Below are 26,548 nucleotides of genomic sequence, written 5' to 3' on the forward strand. Positions count from 1 at the left end.
TAAAGAATCTAAGAGACACTAAATAAGATAAAGAATCTAAGAGACACTAAATAAGATAAAGAATCTAAGAGACACTAAATAAGATAAAGAATCTAAGAGACACTAAATAAGATAAAGAATCTAAGAGACACTAAATAAGATAAAGAATCTAAGAGACACTAAATAAGATAAAGAATCTAAGAGACACTAAATAAGACAAAGAATCTAAGAGACACTAAATAAGATAAAGAATCTAAGAGACATTAAATAAGACAAAAAAATAAAGATAAGAAGCAATACTGGAACATGAAACAGACGTAATTGAGCTGCTCTCTTAAAATAATTAAATTACCAAAATCCCATGTTATCGAATTCCCATGTTAACAAAACAACATTTTCCCCCAAACCCCATGTCACCCAAACAACATGTTCCCCCCAAACCCCATGTTCCCCAAAACCCCATGTTACCCAGAACCCCATGTTACCCAAAACCCCATGTTACCCAGAACCCCATGTTACCCAAAACCCCATGTTACCCAAAACCCCATGTTTCTCTGGTGGTAAAAACCAAACTAAATGAATAATGGTGGTTGCAGTCACTCCTTTTAGATTTCTTCCAAGGTTCTAGAAAGAGAAACTAATTCTGAACTTGTTATTAAAATTAGAACCACTTCAGGTTTGTCACCACATTTTAAACACCAGTCCACTGCTGACCATCGATTTAAAACACAAAACTGACCTAAGATCAGCATGTAGGGTCAGCTTCATTCTACTCCTACTCCGTCCCCTGGGCTGCTCTCTCCTCTCCCGGTCCAGCTTCAGCTCTGGAGCTCAGAGAGACCATCTCCATGGCATTGACATAAAGATCCATGCTGCTCACCCTGTTCACTCTCTTCTGCCTCCTGGTGGGCTAGGGAGACACAGCACCAACAGTCAGACATATCTCCACTCTCTCTCTCCCTCCCTCTCCCCCTCTCCCTCTCCCTCTAGTTTAAATGACTTGTAACGTCTGAGTAAATGTCTTTACCTTGTAGTACAGGTAGGAGGTGATGATTGTTGTCAGTAGGATCAGCAGCACTACAACGTGTCTGATGATGAAGGCTGGCAGAGGAGAGGCTGCAAACAGAAACACCTTTGATGAGGGGACTGATCATCATCACATAGATCTCTGGGAAATCTGTCAATGACAAAGTTATAAGTCTGGTTCATGTTCAGTTACCTGTGATGGTGAGGGAGAGGAGCTCACTCTCAGAGGAGAAGTTATGAGAGAAAACATAATTGTCATAAACACATCTGTAGTTCCCTTGGTGGGAGTCATCTGCAGCAGGGAAGAGGAAGGCAGCAGAGTGATTGACAGCTGGCTGGGTCTGGGTTCTGTTGGAGCCGGTGAACTTGAGGAGGAAGGAGCCTCCTGGGTACTGTGGCTGAGTGGAGCAGGTGATGGTGAAGTTGTAGCCCCTGAACATCTCGGGCCCCTGGTGGCTCCTGGACACCCCTCCCATTGGGTCAGTCAGGAAGATATCAGGCTGGAGCAGGTGATCTGTAACAAATCAAATCAGAGTTTCTTTGTCACGTACACCGAATACAACAGGTGTAGACCTGACAGTGAAATGCTGAATACAGCAGCTGTAGACCTGACAGTGAAATGCTTACCTACAGGCCCTAACCAACAGTGCAATTTTTAAGTAAAAAATATATATTTTGTGAGCAATAGATTAGTAAAAACAACAGTAAAAAGACAGTGAATCTGTATATAACCTCTCTACTATATATAACCTCTCTACTGTATATAACCTCTCTACTGTATATAACCTCTCTACTATATATAACCTCTCTACAGTATATAACCTCTCTACTGTATATAACCTCTCTACTGTATATAACCTCTCTACTGTATATAACCTCTCTACTGTATATAGCCTCTCTACTGTATATAACCTCTCTACTATATATAGCCCCACTACTGTATATAGCCACTCTACTGTATTTTGCCTCTCTACTGTATATAACCTCTCTACTGTATATAACCTCTCTACTGTATTTTACCTCACTACATACAGTGGAGAGGCTATATACAGTAGAGGCTATATACAGTAGTGAGGCTATATACAGTTGAGAGGTTATATACAGTAGTGAGGCTATATACAGTAGTGAGGCTATATACAGTAGAGAGGTTATATACAGTAGAGAGGCTATATACAGTAGAGAAGCTATGTACAGTAGAGAGGCTATATAGAGTAGTGAGCCAATATACAGTAGAGAGGCTTTATACAGGAGGGAGGCTTCATACAGTAGGGAGGCTATATACAGTTGGTTAGGCGATATACAGTAGAGAGGTTATATACAGTAGAGAGGCTATATACAGTAGTGAGGCTCTATACAGTAGAGAGACTATATACAGTAGAGAGGTTATATACAGTAGGGAGTTTTTATACAGTAGGGAGACTATATACAGTAGGGAGGCTATATACAGTATGGAGACTATATACAGTTGAGAGTCTATATACAGTAGTGAGGTTATATACAGTAGGGAGGCTATATACAGTAGGGAGGCTATATACAGTTGCAAGGCTATGTACAGTAGGGAGGCTATATACAGTAGAGAGGCTATATACAGTAGAGAGGCTATACGTTGAGGGACAGGTTGTTATTCTGACACCACCCGGCCAGGTCTCTGACGTCCTCCCCATAGGCTTGTCGTTGTCGGTGATCAGGCATACCACTGTTCTGTCGTCTGCAAACTTAATGATGGTGTTGGAGTCGTGCCTGGCCACACAGTCGTGGGTGAACAGGGAGTACAGGAGGGGACTGAGCACGCACCCCTGAGGGGCTCCAGTGTTGAGGATCAGCGTTGCTACCTACCCTCACCACCTGGGGGCGGCCCGTCAGGAAGTCCAGGATCCAGTTGTAGGGGGAGGTCTTTAGTCCAAATGTCCTTAGCTTAGTGATGAGCTTTGAGGGTACTATGGTGTTGAACGCTGAGCAGTAGTCAATGAATAGCATTCTCACATAGGTGTTCCTTTTGTCCAGGTGGGAAAGGGCATTGTGGAGTTCAATAGAGATTGCATCATCTGTGGATCTGTTTGGGCGGTATGCAAATTGGAGTGGGTCTTGGGTTTCTGGGATAATGGTATTGATGTGAGCCATTACCAGCCTTTCAAAGCACTTCATCACTGTCCTGGTATCCAGAAGCTCTTTGTCTAATCCGAGGTGAGTGATCGCTGTCCTGATATCCAGAAGCTCTTTGTCTAATCCGAGGTGAGTGATCGCTGTCCTGATATCCAGAAGATCTTTGTCTAATCCGAGGTGAGTGATCGCTGTCCTGATATCCAGAAGCTCTTTGTCTAATCCGAGGTGAGTGATCGCTGTCCTGATATCCAGAAGATCTTTGTCTAATCCGAGGTGAGTGATCGCTGTCCTGATGTCCAGAAGATCTTTTTTGCCGTAAAATACGGTGGCAGAAACATTATGTACAAAATAAGTTACAAATAACACACAAAAAAAACACATAATAGCACAACTGGTTAGTCTAGTAAAACTGCTGCCATTTCTTCAGGCGCCATTATATTTTATAACAATAAAAGAGAACAAGAAAAACCTCTTCAACTAGTTTCCTATAGATATGACAATAACATCAGCATGTAACAGTGCCAGCCACCCTCCCTCACAGGGCAACATGAGTAGTGGGCCTACAGTCACTGAGACAACATATGTTGATATCAGGCTGAAGCAGGACATCTGGAACAAGAGGAGAGAAAAAGAAAACGTAGCTCCTCAACTACTTTCCTCATTTAGATATGACAACAACATGACATGTGACAGTGGTAGTGAGTAGAGACGTTCACTGAGATAACACTCACATACAAAAGCATTCTGGGATATTTAAGTCGTATTTGATTCCTACTTGACTGAGTGATCTATTTAGTAAAGCAGACTGACAAGCTAAACAGTCATCGTGAGAGGCTGGTAGAGGAGAGGCTGCAAACAGAAACATCTTTGATGAGGGGACTGATCATCCTCACATAGATCTGTGGGAAATCTGTCAATGACAAAGTTATAAGTCTGGTTCATGTTCAGTTACCTGTGATGGTGAGGGAGAGGAGCTCACTCTCAGAGGAGAAGTTATGAGAGAAAACATAATAGTCATAAACACAGCTGTAGTTCCCTTGGTGGGAGTCATCTGCAGCAGGGAAGAGGAAGGCAGCAGAGTGATTGACAGCTGGCTGGGTCTGGGTTCTTTTGGAGCCGGTGAACGTGAGGAGGAAGGAGCCTCCTGGGTACTGTGGCTGAGTGGAGCAGGTGATGGTGAAGCTGTAGCCCCTTATCACCTCGGGCCCCTGGTGGCCCCTGGAGACCCCTCCCATTGAGTCAGTCAGGGAGATATCAGGCTGGACCAGGAGATCTGTAACAATAAAAGAGAACAAGAAAAACCTCTTCAACTAGTTTCCTATAGATATGACAATAACATCAGCATGTAACAGTGCCAGCCACCCTCCCTCTCAGGGCAACATGAGTAGTGGGCCTACAGTCACTGAGACAACATATGTTGATATCAGGCTGAAGCAGGACATCTGGAACAAGAGGAGAGAAAAAGAAAACGTAGCTCCTCAACTACTTTCCTCATTTAGATATGACAATAACATGACATGTGACAGTGGTAGTGAGTAGAGATGTTCACTGAGATAACACTCAAATACAAAAGCATTCTGGGATATTTAAGTTGTATTTGATTCCTTCTTGACTGAGTGATCTATTTAGTAAAGCAGACTGACAAGCTAAACAGTCATCATGAGAGGTGTAGAGGAAGTTGTATGAATGAAGGAAATCAGTTGAATATAATTATAATATGTTGATATTTCCTGAGCAGATCACTGTGAGTCCAGGAAGGAGATATAATACATGGACTAAAGTATGTGGAACTCAGCAGTGAGTTTTACAACAGAGGATTATTTTTACGCTCTACGTGGTTCAACACTCGGTGGTCCGTTCTGTGAGCTTGTGTTGTCTACCACTTCACGGCTGAGCCGTTGTTGCTCCTAGACTTGCCATGTTAAGTCACTGAGATCTTCAGTAAAAACATTTGACTGTTGATGTTTGTCTATGGAGATTGCATGGCCATGTGCTCTTTTTTGTACACCTGTCAGAAAGGGCTGAAATCCATAAAGTCCACTACATACATAAAGTCCACTACATACATGAAGTCCACTACATACATACAGTCCACTACATACATAAAGTCCACTACATACATGAAGTCCACTACATACATACAGTCCACTACATACATAAAGTCCACTACATACATACAGTCCACTACATACATACAGTCCACTACATACATACAGTCCACTACATACATACAGTCCACTACATACAGTCCACTACATACAGTCCACTACATACATAAAGTCCACTACATACATAAAGTCCACTACATACATACAGTCCACTACATACATACAGTCCACTACATACATGAAGTCCACTACATACATACAGTCCACTACATACATGAAGTCCACTACATACATAAAGTCCACTACATACATACAGTCCACTACATACATAAAGTCCACTACATCCATAAAGTCCACTACATACATAAAGTCCACTACATACATAAAGTCCACTACATACATACAGTCCACTACATACATGAAGTCCACTACATACATACAGTCCACTACATACATGAAGTCCACTACATACATAAAGTCCACTACATACATACAGTCCACTACATACATAAAGTCCACTACATACATAAAGTCCACTACATACATAAAGTCCACTACATACATACAGTCCACTACATACATACAGTCCACTACATACATAAAGTCCACTACATACATAAAGTCCACTACATACAGTCCACTACATACATAAAGTCCACTACATACATACAGTCCACTACATACATACAGTCCACTACATACATAAAGTCCATTACATACATACAGTCCACTACATACATAAAGTCCACTACATACATACAGTCCACTACATACATAAAGACTACATACATAAAGTCCACTACATACATAAAGTCCACTACATACATACAGTCCACTACATACATACAGTCCACTACATACATACAGTCCACTACATACATAAAGTCCACTACATACATACAGTCCACTACATACATAAAGTCCACTACATACATAAAGTCCACTACATACATACAGTCCACTACATACATACAGTCCACTACATACAGTCCACTACATACATAAAGTCCACTACATACATAAAGTCCACTACATACAGTCCACTACATACATAAAGTCCACTACATACATACAGTCCACTACATACATACAGTCCACTACATACAGTCCACTACATACATAAAGTCCACTACATACATACAGTCCACTACATACAGTCCACTACATACATAAAGTCCACTACATACATAAAGTCCACTACATACAGTCCACTACATACATAAAGTCCACTACATACAGTCCACTACATACATAAAGTCCACTACATACATACAGTCCACTACATACATACAGTCCACTACATACATAAAGTCCACTACATACAGTCCACTACATACATACAGTCCACTACATACAGTCCACTACATACATAAAGTCCACTACATACATAAAGTCCACTACATACAGTCCACTACATACATAAAGTCCACTACATACATACAGTCCACTACATACATAAAGTCCACTACATACATAAAGTCCACTGAATACAGTCCACTACATACATAAAGTCCACTACATACAGTCCACTACATACATAAAGTCCACTACATACATACAGTCCACTACATACATACAGTCCACTACATACATACAGTCCACTACATACATACAGTCCACTACATACATAAAGTCCACTACATACATACAGTCCACTACATACATACAGTCCACTACATACATACAGTCCACTACATACATACAGTCCACTACATACATACAGTCCACTACATACATACAGTCCACTACATACATACAGTCCACTACATACATACAGTCCACTACATACATACAGTCCACTACATACATAAAGTCCACTACATACATACAGTCCACTACATACATAAAGTCCACTACATACATACAGTCCACTACATACATAAAGTCCACTACATACATACAGTCCACTACATACATACAGTCCACTACATACATAAAGTCCACTACATACATACAGTCCACTTACTGTTGGCAATATAGTGTATCTTGTTATTACCTGAGCAGATCACTGTGAGTCCAGGAACGAGATAATAACTTCTGGAACATTCCCTCAGTGCAGGCTCAGACCCAGAACAGTAAACTCCATTCCCTCTATTGGTGTTTCCAGGTAGTGCTGAAACAGTGGAGCTACAACCCAGCTGTCTACACACTACTGCAGCTACAGCCTCCTGTTTCCTGTCATCAGCTCCCACAGTCCTCCACTCTCCCTGGTCGTACCACTCCACTCCACCAGCACAGCGACTGCCTCCTCCCACCAGCCTCACATCATCAGGCTCTGAGAAAAGAAAAGAGAGACAGTAATCTTACTATTTTCTCACTAAAACACACCTATATTGTCTCTCATATTTTTCACTCCACGTGAGAAACAGTGTTGATTGAGTGACAAACTGTTTCTTACCTGAGCAGGTGAGTCCAACAGCATTACCAGGTAGGCAGGTGTTGTGTTTTCTGTCTGAGGTGTCACAGTCCAGGAGAAGGGACTCTTTGCCTTTACACTGGAACTCTTTATCCCAGGTCTGACCCTCACCTTCTCCATAGAGACCCCCCTGTAGAGCTGCAGGAGCCCCACAGCCAACATCCCTACAGACTACCTCTGCATCCTGCCGGTCAAAGTCAGCTTCACACACTGAGGACCAGGACTGATTGGACTTCACCTCCACTCTCCCAGAGCAGAGACCAGCTCCATCCACAAGCCGCACAGACTCTGGAGAAAAAGAGTTGGTTGAACATTCAATCAGTTTTGTTGATGACACTGTCAAGGACTAAACACAAATATGTTGGATAAAAGATTGTAGTTTGTTATGTTTGATACTGTAAGAGGTAGAAATGGGTTCTTAGTCACTCAGGATAGGGTTGGGAATAATGCAGGCAGGAGACAGGAATAAGTTCACTTCACTTTATAGAAAATAAACAGCTGGACAGCCATCAGGCAGCTTCACTTCAGTACCATCTGAACTACAATGATCTGCCCATGAACATCTCCCATAAACCAATATGACAAACACAAATATAATGTTTAAATACATCTGACATCTCTCCCTCTATTTAAATGAAATAAAAACACATAAAACATGATACATGGTAATATTGTATAATGTACAAATAAATCTCTCAATATGACCAGTCTCTTACCTGAACAGGTCACATGACGATAATATTTACCATCACAGACACCAGGTCCTCCTCTTCTGATGCCACACTGTCTAACAGAGGACTCATTTCCCCTGCAAGTACCAATTTGCATGACTCCTCCTCTTCCCTTTTCAACCAGACCTCCTCTAGATCCAGCTACAGGATTCCCACAGTCCAGCTCTCTACACACAACCTTAACCTCTCCGATCATTCTCCACCAACTAGAACATAGACTCAACCACTCTCCTCTGTAGAAGGCTTCCACTGTCCCAGAACAGGAAGTGGTCCCATCCACCAGTCTGACTGAGTCTTCAGCTGTAAACAGCAGAGAGGAAAACACAGTGGTGAGGACAGATGATGACAGTGATTCTGTTATTCTAACAGCAGTGATGCTTTGTGGTTGACAAGTATTAGTAGTTCCATAAAACACTACTTGTTATTGGGGTTTAGAATGGTTTGTATGGACACATGAATTTCTCCATGTAGGATAATAAAGTTGACTAATATTGAACTGCTATAATCACTGTAGATTTATACTCTACCTACCTGGTGGACTGACGCTTTGAGCCTGGAGATCTGAGGAGAAAGAGAGAGAAAGAGAGAGATAGAGAGAAACAAATGAGAAAGGGAGGAGTCAGAGGAAGAGAGAGGCAGAGGTTAAATGAACATCAACATGACCTTTCATGATGTGATGGGGAAGACAGGCTTATCGTTGGTATGGTGCAACATCACCCATGTGTACATACACTACATATACAAAAGTATGTGGACACCCCTTCAAATTCTGTCCCCATCTGGTCGTGCTGCTGCTCCAGTTTCAACTGTTCTGCCTGCGGCTATGGAACCCTGACCTGTTCACCGGACGTGCTTCCTGTCCCAGACCTGCTGTTTTCAACTCTCAAGAGACAGCAGGAGCGGTAGAGATACTCTGAGTGATCGGCTATGAAAAGCCAACTGACATTTACTCCTGAGGTGTTGACCTGTTGCACCCTCGACAACCACTGTGATTATTATTATTTGACCCTGCTGGTCGTCTATGAACGTTTGAACATCTTGGGTTTTAGGTTTCTGTACAGCACTTTGTGACATCAGCTGATGTAAGAAGTAAATGCATAAATAAATGTGATTTGATGACAGATTTGATAGTCCTCTGAGTGGATTAATTTAGTGGATTCTATTTCAGCCACACCCCTTCCTGACAGATATATAAATCAAGCACTCAGCCATGCAATCTCCATAGACAAACATTGTCAGTAGAATGGCCTTAATGAAGAGCTCAGTGACTTTCAATATTGTGATGTCATTATGGGGTATAGTGATGTCATTATGGGGTATTGTGATGTCATTATGAGGTATTGTGATGTCATTATGGGGTATAGTGATGTCATTATGGGGTATTGTGATGTCATTATGGGGTATAGTGATTTCATTATGGGGTATTGTGATGTCATTATGAGGTATAGTGATGTCATTATGGGGTATTGTGATGTCATTATGGGGTATTGTGATGTCATTATGGGGTATTGTGATGTCATTATGGGGTATTGTGATGTCATTATGGGGTATAGGGCGGCAGGGTAGCCTAGTGGTTAGAGCGTTGGACTAGTGACCAGAAGGTTGCAAGTTCAAATCCCTGAGCTGACAAGGTACAAATCTATCGTTCCTAGGCCGTCCTAGTGCAGCGTGGATATAAATATAGGCTGGTTTGGGTCAGGGAGAGAGTTGAGTTATGTACTAGACTGGTTTGGGTCAGGGAGAGAGTTGAGTTATGTACTAGACTGGTGGGGGTCGGGGAGAGAGTAGAGTTGTGAACTAGACTGGTGGGGGTCGGAGAGAGAGTTGAGTTATGTACTAGACAGGTGGGGGTCAGGCAGAGAGTTGAGTTATGTACTAGACAGGTTTGGGTCAGGGAGAGAGTTGAGTTATGTACTAGACTGGTAGGGGTCTGAGAGAGAGTTGAGTTATGTACTAGACAGGTGATATATAAGCCTAAAACTGAGATTATAAGAAGACACAGTGGCAGAATAAATTCAACCACACCTTTGTTTCATCACAAAACCAGAGAGCAACATCTGTCCTGTGAAGTCCACAAAACATATTACCTGTAACAAACAGATACATGACCTACAGCAGGTCAAGCAAGGTCATGTTTCTGACATTTTCTGACTACTCAACAACTATTGATTTAGAACCACAGAGTTACCGCAAGTCCCAAAGAAAACAGTAGCTGCCTCCACTATTCCAGCACCATTCACAATTCAACATTTCAACATCATCTAATCACCTCTGCTTAGTTAATTTAATGTTTCTGAATATGATGTGGCTGTAAACTCAATCGTTATACCTTTCCTATTGTGTGTGTGTGTGTGTGTGTGTGTGTGTGTGTGTGTGTGTGTGTGAGTGAGTGAGTAGAAAACACATGTTGACTCCCCCATTGTAGAGAAACACCATTCTCCTCTTTCATGTATCCTACACGTCTATGACTCTGTCATACAGGACTCCATTTTAGTTATTTTTCTCCTAAGGTACCTGGATAAAATGCGTGCTGGAATAACTTCCTGACATGGGCAACGATGTGCCAGGCCAGCTAGTTAACATTAGCCTACTACATCTAGCTACAGTACATGTTGAACTTCCATCCTCTCAGGCCAGCTAGTTAATATTAGCCTACTACATCTAGCTACATGTTGAACTTCCATCCTCTCAGGTCAGCTAGTTAACATTAACCTACTACATCTAGCTACATGTTGAACCTCCATCCTGTCAGGCCAGCTAGTTAACATTAGCCTACTACATCTAGCTACAGTACATGTTGAACTTCCATCCTCTCAGGCCAGCTAGTTAACATTAACCTACTACATCTAGCTACAGTACATGTTGATCTTCCATCCTGTCAGGCCAGCTAGTTAACATTAGCCTACTACATCTAGCTACATGTTGAACCTCCATCCTGTCAGGCCAGCTAGTTAACATTAACCTACTACATCTAGCTACAGTACATGTTGATCTTCCATCCTGTCAGGCCAGCTAGTTAACATTAGCCTACTACATCTAGCTACATGTTGATCTTCCATCCTGTCAGGCCAGGGGCACAACGTGTGAATTTCAAATCAAATCAAATGTTATTAGTCACATGTAGGTAGGGGAAATAGGTTTTGTCGTGCCCTCTTCACAACTGTCTTGGTGTGCTTGGACCATGTTAGTTTGTTGGTAATGTGGACACCAAGGAACTTGAAGCTATCAACCTGCTCCATTGCAGGTTGAATTTATGGTTGGATCAGAATCTCTGTTATAATCATTGTCCAGTACAGAGAATAAAAACAACAAGTCCAACTCCCTCCACCCATGGCTAATATAGGAAAGTGATTATTTTAGCTAGCTAGACAACAACACAATGAGATGCATTCAAGATTTTTTCTGTAAACGATGATGTTTGGCTTGTGATGTGATTCACAGCTGAGCTCACTCAGTTAAGCTCAACGCTGATTGGCTATTAATCAATAAAACATTTATCAAGGGAGGCAAAATTCCCGCTGGTTTCTCTTTCATTCAATGCTGTGGGCAACAATATAATAAACCCACACAGTATCTAGAACTACACAATTATTAAATATTTACTGACTAGGAAATATAATAAACCACACAGTTTCTAGAACTACACAATTATTAAATATTTACTGACTAGGAAATATAATAAACCACACAGTTTCTAGAACTACACAACTACAAAATCTCAAAGTGAATGTAAATGCTATTTGGCCCTAAACAGACAGTCTGCCACTGTGAGCACCGTTTGTTCAAAAGACAAGTTCTAATTGACACACCAATTAGAACCTCACACAAAATATTAACATCTACAATAGAACCAATTGCCTTTTATGGAGGTAAACTGTGGGGTCCACTAACCAATCAAGATTGTAAATACTGCATGGAGAAATCACAAATTAACATCCATCACTAATTAATATACATCACTAATTAATACCCATCACTAATTAATACTCATTACTAATTAATACCCATCACTAATTAATATCCATCAATTAATAATACGCATTACTAATTAATATCCCTCACTAATTAATATCCATCAATAATTAATATCCCTCACTAATTAATACCCATCAATAATTAATATCCATCACTAATTAATACCCATCAATAATTAATATCCATCACTAATTAATATCCATCACTAATTAATACCCATTACTAATTAATACCCATCAATAATTAATATCCATCACTAATTAATACCCATCAATAATTAATATCCATCACTAATTAATACCCATTACTAATTAATATCCATCACTAATTAATATCCATCACTAATTAACATCCATCACTAATTAATACCCATCACTAATTAACATCCATCACTAATTAATATCCATCACTAATTAACATCTATCACGAATTAATATCCATCACTAATTAATATCCATCACTAATTAATATCCATCACTAATTAATATCCAGAAACAAGTCTTCAATGTCTATAACCACATAAAAACAAGAGACCAGCACTGAAATACCAAGAGATGAACATAGAGAAAAGTCCCTTCATCCAGCTGGTCCTGAAGCTTAGTTCACAAACCACTACTAACCCAACAAAGCCTCAGGACAGAACTCAGACAGTCTGGCCCAAACAAATTATAACCAAACATATATAAATGATGGCAAACTATCTGACCACTGTGACTGATAGAAAACTGACAAAACAATTGAGAATGTACAGACTCAGTGAGCATAGCCTTGCTATTGAGAGAGGTAGGCAGAGAGAAGACAGGCTATGTGTCCACTACCCACAAAATCAGTTGGATACTGAGCTGTTCTTCCTAACCTCCTGACAAATGTACAACGATATAAGAGACACATATTTCCCTCAGATTACAAAGACCCCAAAATAATTTGAAAACAAATATAATATTGTTATCTGTTAGGTAAAATACCACAGTGTGTAATCATGTCAGCAGAATGTGTGACCTGTTGTGATGAGAACAGGGTAACCAGTGGAGAACAAATCCCACAGTAAATAAAACCTAGGACTAGATTTATCACTTTAGTTCATATCCCTTGACATTTGTACTTCTACTTTTTGTCCACACAGCTCACACTCTCCTACACACACCAGCTAACTGAGAGGGCCCTAGAGGAGTGTTGGATTTATTATGGATAAATGAATAAATGTTGGATTTATTATGGATAAATGAATAAACAATATCCCCATTTTAAATAGAAAGTAAACTTATACTCTCTCCTATCATCTCTACTCTACCCTCTCTCTCCTATCCTCCACTCTCCCCTTCCCTCCTTTCTCCCCTCCCCTTCTCTCTACCCTACTCTCTATCCCCTATCCTCCTCTCTCCTCTACCCTTCTCTCGTTTCTACCCTCCTCTCTCCTTCCCTCTTTCCTCCTTCTCAAATCTCTCTCCCCTACCCTCCTCTCCCCACCCCTCTTTTCTCCTTCTCAATTCTCTTCCTCTACCCTCCTCTCTCCCCTACCCTCCTCTCACACCTATCTTGCTCTATGCCCTCCTTTCTCTCTCCCCTCCCTTTCTCTCTCCCCAACCCTCCTCTCTCCCTACCCTCTCTCTCTCCTCCCTTTCTCTCTCCTCCTCCTCAAATCTCTCTCCCCTCCCTTTCTCTCTCCCCACCCCTCCTCTCTTCTCATCTCTCTCTCTCTCTCTCTCTCTCTCATTCTCTCTCTCTCTCTCATAGTGTTGGACCTGTTGATCTTGACTCAGCTCATATACCTCTAGCATCTTACACCCCTCCCTTCTCCTACTCTAACATAACACTAATATAATATAGAATACATAATATATACTCTCATTCATTTACATAGAGACAGATACAATCAATAATTGACACACTGAATATACAACAGTCAGACACATGACACCATCACAACTTACAGTGCCTTGCGAAAGTATTCGGCCCCCTTGAACTTTGCGACCTTTTGCCACATTTCAGGCTTCAAACATAAAGATATAAAACTGTATTTTTTGTGAAGAATCAACAACAAGTGGGACACAATCATGAAGTGGAACGACATTTATTGGATATTTCTAACTTTTTTAACAAATCAAAAACTGAAAAACTGGGCGTGCAAAATTATTCATCCCCCTTAAGTTAATACTTTGTAGCGCCACCTTTTGCTGCGATTACAGCTGTAAGTCGCTTGGGGTATGTCTCTATCAGTTTTGCACATCGAGAGAATGATATTTTTCCCATTCCTCCTTGCAAAACAGCTCGAGCTCAGTGAGGTTGGATGGAGAGCATTTGTGAACAGCAGTTTACAGTTCTTTCCACAGATTCTCGATTGGATTCAGGTCTGGACTTTGACTTGGCCATTCTAACACCTGGATATGTTTATTTTTGAACCATTCCATTGTAGATTTTGCTTTATGTTTTGGATCATTGTCTTGTTGGAAGACAAATCTCCGTCCCAGTCTCAGGTCTTTTGCTGACTCCATCAGGTTTTCTTCCAGAATGGTCCTGTATTTGGCTCCATCCATCTTCCCATCAATTTTAACCATCTTCCCTGTCCCTGCTGAAGAAAAGCAGGCCCAAACCATGATGCTGCCACCACCATGTTTGACAGTGGGGATGGTGTGTTCAGCTGTGTTGCTTTTACACCAAACATAACGTTTTGCAATGTTGCCAAAAAGTTCAATTTTGGTTTCATCTGACCAGAGCACCTTCTTCCACATGTTTGGTGTGTCTCCCAGGTGGCTTGTGGCAAACTTTAAACAACACTTTTTATGGATATCTTTAAGAAATGGCTTTCTTCTTGCCACCCTTCCATAAAGGCCAGATTTGTGCAATATACGACTGATTGTTGTCCTATGGACAGAGTCTCCCACCTCAGCTGTAGATCTCTGCAGTTCATCCAGAGTGATCATGGGCCTCTTGGCTGCATCTCTGATCAGTCTTCTCCTTGTATGAGCTGAAAGTTTAGAGGGACGGCCAGGTCTTGGTAGATTTGCAGTGGTCTGATACTCCTTCCATTTCAATATTATCGCTTGCACAGTGCTCCTTGGGATGTTTAAAGCTTGGGAAATCTTTTTGTATCCAAATCCGGCTTTAAACTTCTTCACAACAGTATCTCGGACCTGCCTGGTGTGTTCCTTGTTCTTCATGATGCTCTCTGCGCTTTTAACGGACCTCTGAGACTATCACAGTGCAGGTGCATTCATACGGAGACTTGATTACACACAGGTGGATTGTATTTATCATCATTAGTCATTTAGGTCAACATTGGATCATTCAGAGATCCTCACTGAACTTCTGGAGAGAGTTTGCTGCACAGAAAGTAAAGGGGCTGAATAATTTTGCACACCCAATTTTTCAGTTTTTGATTTGTTAAAAAAGTTTGAAATATCCAATAAATGTCGTTCCACTTCATGATTGTGTCCCACTTGTTGTTGATTCTTCACAAAAAAATACAGTTTTATATCTTTATGTTTGAAGCCTGAAATGTGGCAAAAGGTCGCAAAGTTCAAGGGGGCCGAATACTTTCGCAAGGCACTGTAATTTGTACTTCTACGTTTTGTACACACATCTCACACTCTCCTACACACACCAGCTGACTAAGAGGACCCTAGTGGAGCCAGCTGGCTGAGAGGGCCCTAGTGGAGCCGGCTGGCTGAGAGGGCCCTAGTGGAGCCAGCTCGTTGAGAGGGCCCTAGTGGAGCCAGCTGACTGAGAGGGCCTTAGTGGAGCCAGCTGACTGAGAGGGCCCTAGTAGAGCCAGCTGACTGAGAGGGCCCTAGTGGAGCCAGCTGACTGAGAGCCCGCTGGCTCCACTAGGGCCCTCTCAACCAGCTGTCTGGTTGGACCTTTTGATCTTGACTCAGCTCATAGACCTCTATCATCTACACCCCTCCCTTCTCCTACTCTAACATAACACCAATATAATATATAATACATAATATATACTCTCATTCATTTACATAGAGACAGATACAATCAATCATTGACACACTGAATATACAACAGTCAGATGCATGACACCATCACAACTTAACTGACATTAGTGCCTGTCCCCAGATGGACAGTTAGACTACAGTAAAGTACATTTACAGGTGATCACATCATTGTCCTGCTTTGAGACACATTTTTACTGTCTGCTTCCAGTTGTATGCTATTTTACTAACCCTGCAAATTATAATATATCTTACAATATCAAAACATATCTCAGTAACTGTCACAAGTGTATATCATTATAACAGCATCCTACCTCTGCTCCACAACAGGGTCATCAGTACCACTGCAGGTATCATATCTGCCTCTAACTTGGGCTCCACTGAGCGAAACAAGTCTACTGTCATAAAGAGATGACTGAAGAGTGAGAAATACTGCTAGGCTATATGACTTCTATATCATTACTTCCCTACTTCTATGACGTGACAAACTAAGCAGATAAGATCAGTTAAACACACCTACCTACAGGAAACACTGACATTAGAAAAACTCCACAGGAAACTGCTGGCAGAGCAGCAAAGTTACACATAGTGTGTCCTATAATATCACCTCTAACTTTCTTTTTTGAGTTCACCTCTTATAGAATATTGGCTTAATGTTCCAGCACCTAAATATAAACAGTACCAGCACCCAAAATGAGTACTGATGAGGTCTCATGTTAGAGCAGGAGAAGGGGGGGATGTGGTGTAGAAGCTAGAGGTCTGTTACCCAAGTCAACTCAACAGGCCTGATGCTATATGTCAGGGTCAGGCTGGGCTGGGCCAAGAGAGGAAAAGGATACTGGTTATGATGACATCACTGGTGAGAAGTTAGTGATACAAATATATTCAGCTGATTTAAATGTCAGTCTATCTCTCCCTCCTCCCCTGTCTCCTTCTACCAACCCAGTCTGTCAATAAGTCCTATCTCTCTCTCTCTCCCTCCTCCCCTGTCTCCTTCTACCAACCCAGTCTCAATAAGTCCTATCTCTCTCTCTCTCTCTCATCTCTCTCTCCCTCCTCCCCCTGTCTCCTTCTACCAACTCAGTCAGTCAATAAGTCCTATCTCTCTCTCTCTCTCTCTCTCTCTCTCTCATCTCTCTCTCCCTCCTCCCCCTGTCTCCTTCTACCAACTCAGTCTGTCAATAAGTCCTATCTCTCTCTCTCTCATCTCTCTCTCCCTCCTCCCCTGTCTCCTACCAACTCAGTCTGTCATTAAGTCCTATCTCTCTCTCTCTCTCTCTCATCTCTCTCTCCCTCCTCCCCTGTCTCCTTCTACCAACCCAGTCTGTCAATAAGTCCTATCTCTCTCTCTCTCATCTCTCTCTCCCTCCTCCCCTGTCTCCTTCTACCAACTCAGTCTGTCAATAAGAACTAAACTCAGCAAAAAAAGAAATGTCCTCTCACTGTCAACTGCGTTAATTTTCAGCAAGCTTAACATGTGTAAATATTTGTATGAACATTGCAAGATTCAACAACTGAGACATAAACTGAACAAGTTCCACAGACATGTGACTAACAGAAATAGAATAATGTGTCCCTGAACAAAGGGGGAAGGGGGTCAAAATCAAAAGTAACAGTCAGTATCAGGTGTGGCCACCAGCTGCATTAAGTACTGCAGTGCATTTCCTCCTCATGGACTGCACCAGATTTACCAGTTATTGCTGTGGGATGTTACCCCACTCTTCCACCAAGGCAAGTTCCCAGACATTTCTGGGGAGAATGGCCCTAGAATGCTAGAATGGGGAGGAGGACAATAAACAACAGAACGTATTGTGCTAGAATGGAGAGGTCAATAAACAATATATTTAGATTCTCTTCACAACTAGACAGTTACAGTACATTTGACCTTAAAGTAAAATCCTAATTGTATATATACTTACCTATATAGACACACTTCCCAGGTTTGACAGAAAAAAACTTGCTACAAAGACTAATTTCCTGACTGTCTCTACTGATGGCCTCTAACAGCAGAATAAAATAAGTGGGATATTTAAACAGCACTGAAACAGAGTAGGTTGCTAGTTGACGATGTGTTGTAAATTGTTTCAATGCTGCCGTCTACAGATCTTCTAATGTATTGTAATACCACATGTACCAATACAGTAGAATAGACAGGGACACTGTGTAATGATACAATGACCCTCCATCCAATGTTCTGCTGCTGTTGTGCAACATTGTGACGCCACTGACATGTTTACAGGTTGCCATGCCGACGAAAGAGAAGGTGTTTTCATTCTGTAACAAGGCCTTCACTTCAGTCTGGATGGCTGGTTGACTGCAGACAGGTTACACAGTATCAGTGGAGGTGTTAGGCTGTTTCTGCTCTCCTCCCAACTACTAATGGAATTGTCCTGCCAATGCAACGTATGAAAATGTATCCAGTCACTACTGTAAGTCTCTCTGGATAAGAGCGTCTGCTAAATGACTCACATGTTCAATGTAATGTTCAGTTTGACAATATCAATGGAATAGACCAAAGCAGAGCCATGTATTTAGATATGAACAGATATCTCGATTGAGGATAATGTCAGTATTTAGCTACGTTATTAGCTGTTTTGCTCACCAAAGGTGGAACAAAGTGAAACTGTTGATGTCAAAGCCTCAGTTCCGGGAGAGTTCTTCCTAACCTCCTGCCAAATGTATGACCAGTTAATTCATACTGTATGTTGTAGTCTGTCTAATAATTAAATCACACAAGACTAACAGCCTGTAATTTTATTAAAAGCATTCAGTTGATTACATGGCAGTTTAGAGAGCAACATCAAAACAATAATCTACTTCATAATCAATAATCAATATAACATTTATAATCAATAACATCATTATCTCTATACTACTAACAACATAACACTAATCTACATCATAATCAATATCATAACATTTATAATCAACAACATTGAGAGGTAAACAACAACAACAAACCCCTTAATTAAACATTTTTTCAAAATACAAAGAATGAACAGATTATTATAATAATACCTGGACTAATAATGGAAACACTTCAAGATAAAGAATCTAAGAGACACTAAATAAGATAAGGAATCTAAGAGACACTAAATAAGATAAAGAATCTAAGAGACACTAAATAAGATAAAGAATCTAAGAGACACTAAATAAGATAAAGAATCTAAGAGACACTAAATAAGATAAAGAATCTAAGAGACACTAAATAAGATAAAGAATCTAAGAGACACTAAATAAGATAAATAATCTAAGATAATAAATAATAATAATAAGATGAAGACAAAAGCAAAAAGCATTCTGGACACAAAACAGACATTACTGAGCAACTCTCTTAACATAATCAAACCCCATGTTACTCAAACCCCATGTTACCCAGAACCCCATGTTACCCAGAACCCCATGTTACCCAGAACCCCATGTTACCCAGAACCCCATGTTACCCAGAACCCCATGATACCCAGAACCCCATGATACCCAGAACCCCATGTTACCCAGAACCCCATGTTACCCAGAACCCCATGTTACCCAGAACCCCATGTTACCCAGAACCCCATGTTACCCAGAACCCCATGTTTCTCTGGTGGTAAAAACCAAACTAAATGAATAATGGTGGTTGCAGTCACTCCTTTTAGATTTCTTCCAAGGTTCTAGAAAGAGAAACTAATTCTGAACTTGTTATTAAAATTAGAACCACTTAAGGTTTGTCACCACATTTTAAACACCAGTCCACTGCGGACCATCGATTTAAAACACAAAACTGACCTAAGATAAGCATGTAGGGTCAGATTCATTCTACTCCTACTCCGTCCCCTGGGCTGCTCTCTCCTCTCCCGGTCCAGCTTCAGCTCTGGAGCTCAGAGAGAACATCTCCATGGCATTGACATAAAGATCCATGCTGCTCACCCTGTTCACTCTCTTCTGCCTCCTGGAGGGCTAGGGAGACACAGCACCAACAGTCAGACATTTACTCTCTAGTATCTCCATTCTCTCCCTCCCTCTCCCCCTCTCCCTCTAGTTTAAATGACTTGTAACGTCTGAGTAAATGTCTTTACCTTGTAGTACAGGTAGGAGGTGGTGATGGATGTCAGTAGGATCAGCAGCACTACAACGTGTCTGATGATGAAGGCTGGCAGAGGAGAGGCTGCAAACAGAAACACCTTTGATGAGGGGACTGATCATCATCACATAGATCTGTGGGAAATCTGTCAATGACAAAGTTATAAGTCTGGTTCATGTTCAGTTACCTGTGATGGTGAGGGAGAGGAGCTCACTCTCAGAGGAGAAGTTATGAGAGAAAACATAATTCTCATAAACACAGCTGTAGTTCCCTTGGTGGGAGTCATCTGCAGCAGGGAAGAGGAAGGCAGCAGAGTGATTGACAGCTGGCTGGGTCTGGGTTCTGTTGGAGCCGGTGAACGTGAGGAGGAAGGAGCCTCCTGGGTACTGTGGCTGAGTGGAGCAGGTGATGGTGAAGCTGTAGCCCCTAAACATCTCGGGCCCCTGGTGGCCCCTGAAGACCCCTCCCATTGAGTCAGTCAGGAAGATATCAGGCTGGACCAGGAGATCTGTAACAATAAAAGAGAACAAGAAAAACCTCTTCAACTAGTTTCCTATAGATATGACAATAACATCAGCATGTAACAGTGCCAGCCACCCTCCCTCACAGGGCAACATGAGTAGTGGGCCTACAGTCACTGAGACAACATATGTTGATATCAGGCTGAAGCAGGACATCTGGAACAAGAGGAGAGAAAAAGAAAACGTAGCTCCTCAACTACTTTCCTCATTTAGATATGACAATAACATGACATTTGACAGTGGTAGTGAGTAGAGACATTCACTGAGATAACACTCAAATACAAAGCATTCTGGGATATTTAAGTTGTATTTGAATCCTACTTAACTGAGAGATCTATTTAGTAAAGCAGACTGACAAGCTAAACAGTCATCATGAGAGGTGTAGAGGAAGTTGTATGAATGAAGGAAATCAGTTGAATATAATTATAATATGTTGTTATTACCTGAGCAGATCACTGTGAGTCCAGGAAGACGATTATACATTCTCCAACACTCCCTCAGTGAAGACTCAGGCCCAGAACAGGAAACTCCAAACCCTCTAGTGGTGATTCCAGGAAGTGCTGAAACAGTGGAGCCACAACCCAGCTGTCCACACACTACTGCAGCTACATCCTCCTGGTCCCAGTCTTCAGTTCCCACAGTCCTCCACTCTCCCTGGTCGTACCACTCCACTCCACCAGCACAGCGACTGCCTCCTCCCACCAACCTCACATCATCAGGCTCTGAGAAAAGAAAAGAGAGAGACAGTAATCTTACTATTTTCTCACTAAAACAAACCTATATTGTCTCTCATATTCTTCACTCCAGATGACAAACAATGTTGATTGAGTGACAAACTGTTTCTTACCTGAGCAGGTGAGTCCAACAGCATTACCAGGTAGGCAGGTGTTGTTCTCTCTGTCTGAGGTGTCACAGTCCAGGAGAAGGGACTCTTTGCCTTTACACTGGAACTCTTTATCCCAGGTCTGACCCTCACCTTCTCCATAGAGCCCCCCCCCTGTAGAGCTGCAGGAGCCCCACAGCCAAGCTCCCCACAGACTACCTCTGCATCCTGCCGGTCAAAGTCAGCTTCACACACTGAGGCCCAGGACTGATTGGACTTCACCTCCACTCTCCCAGAGCAGAGACCAGCTCCATCCACAAGCCACACAGACTCTGGAGAAAAAGAGTTGGTTGAACATTCAATCAGTTTTGTTGATGACACAGTCAAGGACTAAACACAAATATGTTGGATAAAAGATTGTAGTTTGCTATGTTTGATACTGTAAGAGGTAGAAATGGGTTCTTAGTCACTCAGGATAGGGTTGGGAATAATGCAGGCAGGAGACAGGAATAAGTTCACTTCACTTTATAGAAAATAAACAGTTGGACATCCATCTGGCAGCTTCACTTCAGTACCATCTGATCTACAAGGTCTGATGCTGTATGTCAGGGTCAGGATGGGCCAAGAGTAGAAAAGGTTACTGGTTATGATGACATCACTGGTGAGAACTCAGTGATAAAAATATATTTGATCTCTCCCATATCTCCCTCTTCCTCTCCGTCTTCCTCTCCTCCTCTCCTTGTTACAGTCGTAGTGAGTAGAGACGTTCACTGAGGTAACACTCAAATACAAAGCATTCTGGGATATTTAAGTTGTGTTTGATTCCTACTTGACTGAGGGATCTATTTAGTAAAGCAGACTGACAAGCTAAACAGTCATCATGAGAGGTGCAGAGGAAGTTGTATGAATGAAGGAAATCAGTTGAATATAATTATAATATGTTGATATTTCCTGAGCAGATCACTGTGAGTCCAGGATGGAGATCATAACTTCTCTCACACTCCCTCAGTGAAGACTCAGACCCATAACAGGAAACTAAAAACCCTCTCGTGGTTTTTATAGTTTGTACTGAAACAGTGGAGCCACAACCCAGCTGTCTACACACTACTGCAGCTGTATCCTTCACGTTCAAGACTGAACCCACAATCCTCCACTCTCCCTGGTCGTACCACTCCACTCCACCAGCACAGCGACTGCCTCCTCCCACCAGCCTCACATCATCAGGCTCTGAGAAAAGAAAAGAGAGAGACAGTAATCTTACTATTTTCTCACTAAAACAAACCTATATTGTCTCTCAGATTCTTCACTCCAGGTGAGAAACAATGTTGATTGAGTGACAAACTGTTTCTTACCTGAGCAGGTGAGTCCAACAGCATTACCAGGTAGGCAGGTGTTGTTCTCTCTGTCTGAGGTGTCACAGTCCAGGAGACGGGACTCTTTGCCTTTACACTGGAACTCTTTATCCCAGGTCTGACCCTCACCTCCTCCATAGAGCCCCCCCTGTAGAGATGCAGGAGCCCCACAGCCAACATCCCTACAGACTACCTCTGCATCCTGCCGGTCAAAGTCAGCTTCACACACTGAGGCCCAGGACTGATTGGACTTCACCTCCACTCTCCCAGAGCAGAGACCAGCTCCATCCACAAGCCGCACAGACTCTGGAGAAAAAGAGTTGGTTGAACATTCAATCAGTTTTGTTGATGACAATGTCAAGGACTAAACACAAATATGTTGGATAAAAGATTGTAGTTTGCTATGTTTGATACTGTAAGAGGTAGAAATGGGTTCTTAGTCACTCAGGATCGGGTTGGGAATAATGCAGGCAGGAGACAGGAATAAGTTCACTTCACTTTATAGAAAATAAACAGCTGGACATCCATCAGGCAGCTTCACTTCAGTACCATCTGAACTACAATGATCTGCCCATGAACATCTCCCATAAACCAATATGACAAACACAAATATAATGTTTAAATACATCTGACATCTCTCCCTCTATTTAAATGAAATAAAAACACATAAAACATGATACATGGTAATATTGTATAATGTATAAATAAATCTCTCAATATGACCAGTCTCTTACCTGAACAGGTCACATGACGATAATATTTACCATCACAGACACCAGGTCCTCCTCTTCTGATGCCACACTGTCTAACAGAAGACTCATTTCCCCTGCAAGTACTAATTTGCATGACTCCTCCTCTTCCCTTTTCAACCAGACCTCCTCTAGATTCAGCTACAGCATTCCCACAGTCCAGCTGTCTACACACAACCTTAACCTCTCCGATCATTCTCCACCAACTAGAACATAGACTCAACCACTCTCCTCTGTAGAAGACTTCCACTGTCCCAGAACAGGAAGTGGTCCCATCCACCAGTCTGACTGAGAGTTCAGCTGTAAACAGCAGAGAGGAAAACACAGTGGTGAGGACAGATGATGACAGTGATTATGTTATTCTAACAGCAGTAATGCTTTGTGGTTGACAAGTATTAGTAGTTCCATAAAACACTACTTGTTATTGGGGTTTAGAATGGTTTGTATGGACACATGAATATCTCCATGTGGGATAATAACGTTGACTAATATTGAACTGCTATAATCACTGTAGATTTATACTCTACCTACCTAGTGGACTGACGCTTTGAGCCTGGAGATCTGAGGAGAAAGAGAGAGACAGAGGAGAAAGAGGGAGAAAGAGACAGAGAGATAGAGAGAAACAAAGGAGAAAGGGAGGAGTCAGAGGAAGAGAGAGACAGAGGAGAAATGAACATCAACATGACCTTTCATGATGTGATGGGGAAGACAGGCTTATCGTTGGTGTGGTGCAACACCCATGTGTACATACACTATATATACAAAAGTATGTGGACACCCCTTCTGTAAAGTTTGGTGGAGGAGGAATAATGGTCTGGGGTTGTTTTTAATGGATCGTGTTAGGCCCCTTAGTTTCATTGAAGGGAAATCGAATCGCTACAGCATACAATGACATTCTAGACTATTCTGTGCTTCCAACTTTGTGGCAACAGTTTGGGGAAGGCCCTTTCCTGTTTCAGCATGACAATGCCCCTGTACACAAAGCGAGGTCCATACAGAGATAGTTTGTTGAGATCGATGTGGACGAACTTGACTGGCCTTCACAGAGCCTTGACCTAAACCCCATTTAATACCTTTAGGGATGAATTGAAACGTTGACTGAGCCTGGCCTAATCGCCCAACCTCACTAATGCTGTTGTGGCTGAATGGAAGCAAGTCCCTGCAGCAATGTTCCAACATCTAGTGGAAAGCCTTCCCAGAAGATTGGAGGCTGTTGTAGCAGCAAAGGGGGGACCAACTCCATATTATTGCCCATGATTTTGGAATGAGATGTTGGATGAGCAGGTGTCCACATACTTTTGGTCATGTAGTGTACATTCCCCTTCCATGCAAATGTGTAACTCTTTGCAGACGAGATTAAATCTAATTAATTTTTTTTTAAATCATTTTTTAAATCATTAATTTCAGAGGTCAGAGGTCAAGCTGAGCTGGACCAAGAGTGGAACAGGTTGCTGGTTATGATGACATCACTGGTGAGAAGTCAGTAAAGACAAGATATTCAGTTGGCTGCATGTTAGTCTGTCAGCCCTATCTCTGTTGACATCTCACTTTCTCTCCACGCCTTCTCTCTCTCTCTCTCTCTGTTCCTCTCTCTCTCTTCCTGACAGATAGCATCAGACCTGTTGCCTTGGTAACAGACCTCTATCATCTACACCCCCCTTCTCCTACTCTAACATCAGACCAATATAATATATAATATGTCAAGTATAAGTAGTTCCATAAAACACTAGTTGTTATTGGGGTTTAGAATGGTTTGTATGGACACATGAATTTCTCCATGTGGGATAATAAAGTTGACTAATATTGAACTGCTATAATCACTGTAGATTTATACTCTACCTACCTGGTGGACTGACACTTTGAGCCTGGAGGTCTGAGGAGAAAGAGAGAGACAGAGGAGAAAGGGAGGAGTCAGAGGAAGAGAGAGGCAGAGGTTAAATCAACATAACATGACCTTTCATGATATGATGGGGATGACAGTGGTATGGTGCAACAACACCCATGTGTAAACACATTCCCCATCTCTCCTCCACCCTCCTCTCTCCCCTACCCTCCTCTCTCCACTACCCTCTTCTCTCCTCCGCAAATCTCTCTATCCCCTCCCTCCCATCATCTATACTCTACCCTTCTCTCTCCTATCCTCCACTCTACCCTTCCCTCCTTTCTCCCCTCCCCTTCTCTCTACCCTACCCTCTATCCCCTACCCTCCTCTCTCCCCAACCCTCCTCTCTCCCCTACCCTCTTCTCTCCTCCTCCTCAAATCTCTCTCCCCACCCCTCCTCTCTTCTCATCTCTCTCTCTCTCTCTCTCTCATTCTCTCTCTTCGTGATGTATAGTGTTGGACCTGTTGGTCTTGACTTAGCTAATCTATCATCTACACCCCTCCCTTCTCCTACTCTAACATAACACCAATATAATATATAAAACATAATATATACTCTCATTCATTTACATAGAGACAGATACAATCAATCATTGACACACTGAATATACAACAGTCAGATGCATGACACCATCACAACTTAACTGACATTAGTGCCTGTCCCCAGATGGACAGTTAGACTACAGTAAAGTAAATTTACAGGTGATCACATCATTGTCCTGCTTTGAGACACATTTTTACTGTCTGCTTCCAGTTGTATGTTATTTTACTAACCCTGCAAATTATAATATATCTGATAATATCAAAACATATCTCAGTAACTGTCACAAGTGTATATCAGTGTAACAGCATCCTACCTGTGCTCCACAACAGGGTCAT

The 26,548-nt window shown here is 41.9% G+C and overlaps 1 protein-coding gene across 1 annotated transcript; it reads right to left on the bottom strand.

The window, feature by feature from the left end:
- Positions 1-754: 754 nt before the first annotated feature.
- LOC139402778 (scavenger receptor cysteine-rich type 1 protein M130-like) lies at positions 755-26,548 on the bottom strand. The gene is given in 16 exon segments (XM_071146697.1): positions 755-889; positions 1,007-1,095; positions 4,061-4,159; positions 7,213-7,491; positions 7,615-7,920; positions 8,588-8,663; positions 8,895-8,924; positions 20,189-20,218; positions 20,338-20,426; positions 20,530-20,850; positions 21,307-21,585; positions 21,711-21,858; positions 21,861-22,016; positions 22,756-22,913; positions 23,039-23,344; positions 26,527-26,548. Coding segments are annotated over 16 exon segments (2,523 nt in total).

The sequence above is a fragment of the Oncorhynchus clarkii genome, unplaced genomic scaffold, assembly GCF_045791955.1.
Source record: "Oncorhynchus clarkii lewisi isolate Uvic-CL-2024 unplaced genomic scaffold, UVic_Ocla_1.0 unplaced_contig_1599_pilon_pilon, whole genome shotgun sequence".
Taxonomy (NCBI): Eukaryota; Metazoa; Chordata; class Actinopteri; order Salmoniformes; family Salmonidae; genus Oncorhynchus; species Oncorhynchus clarkii.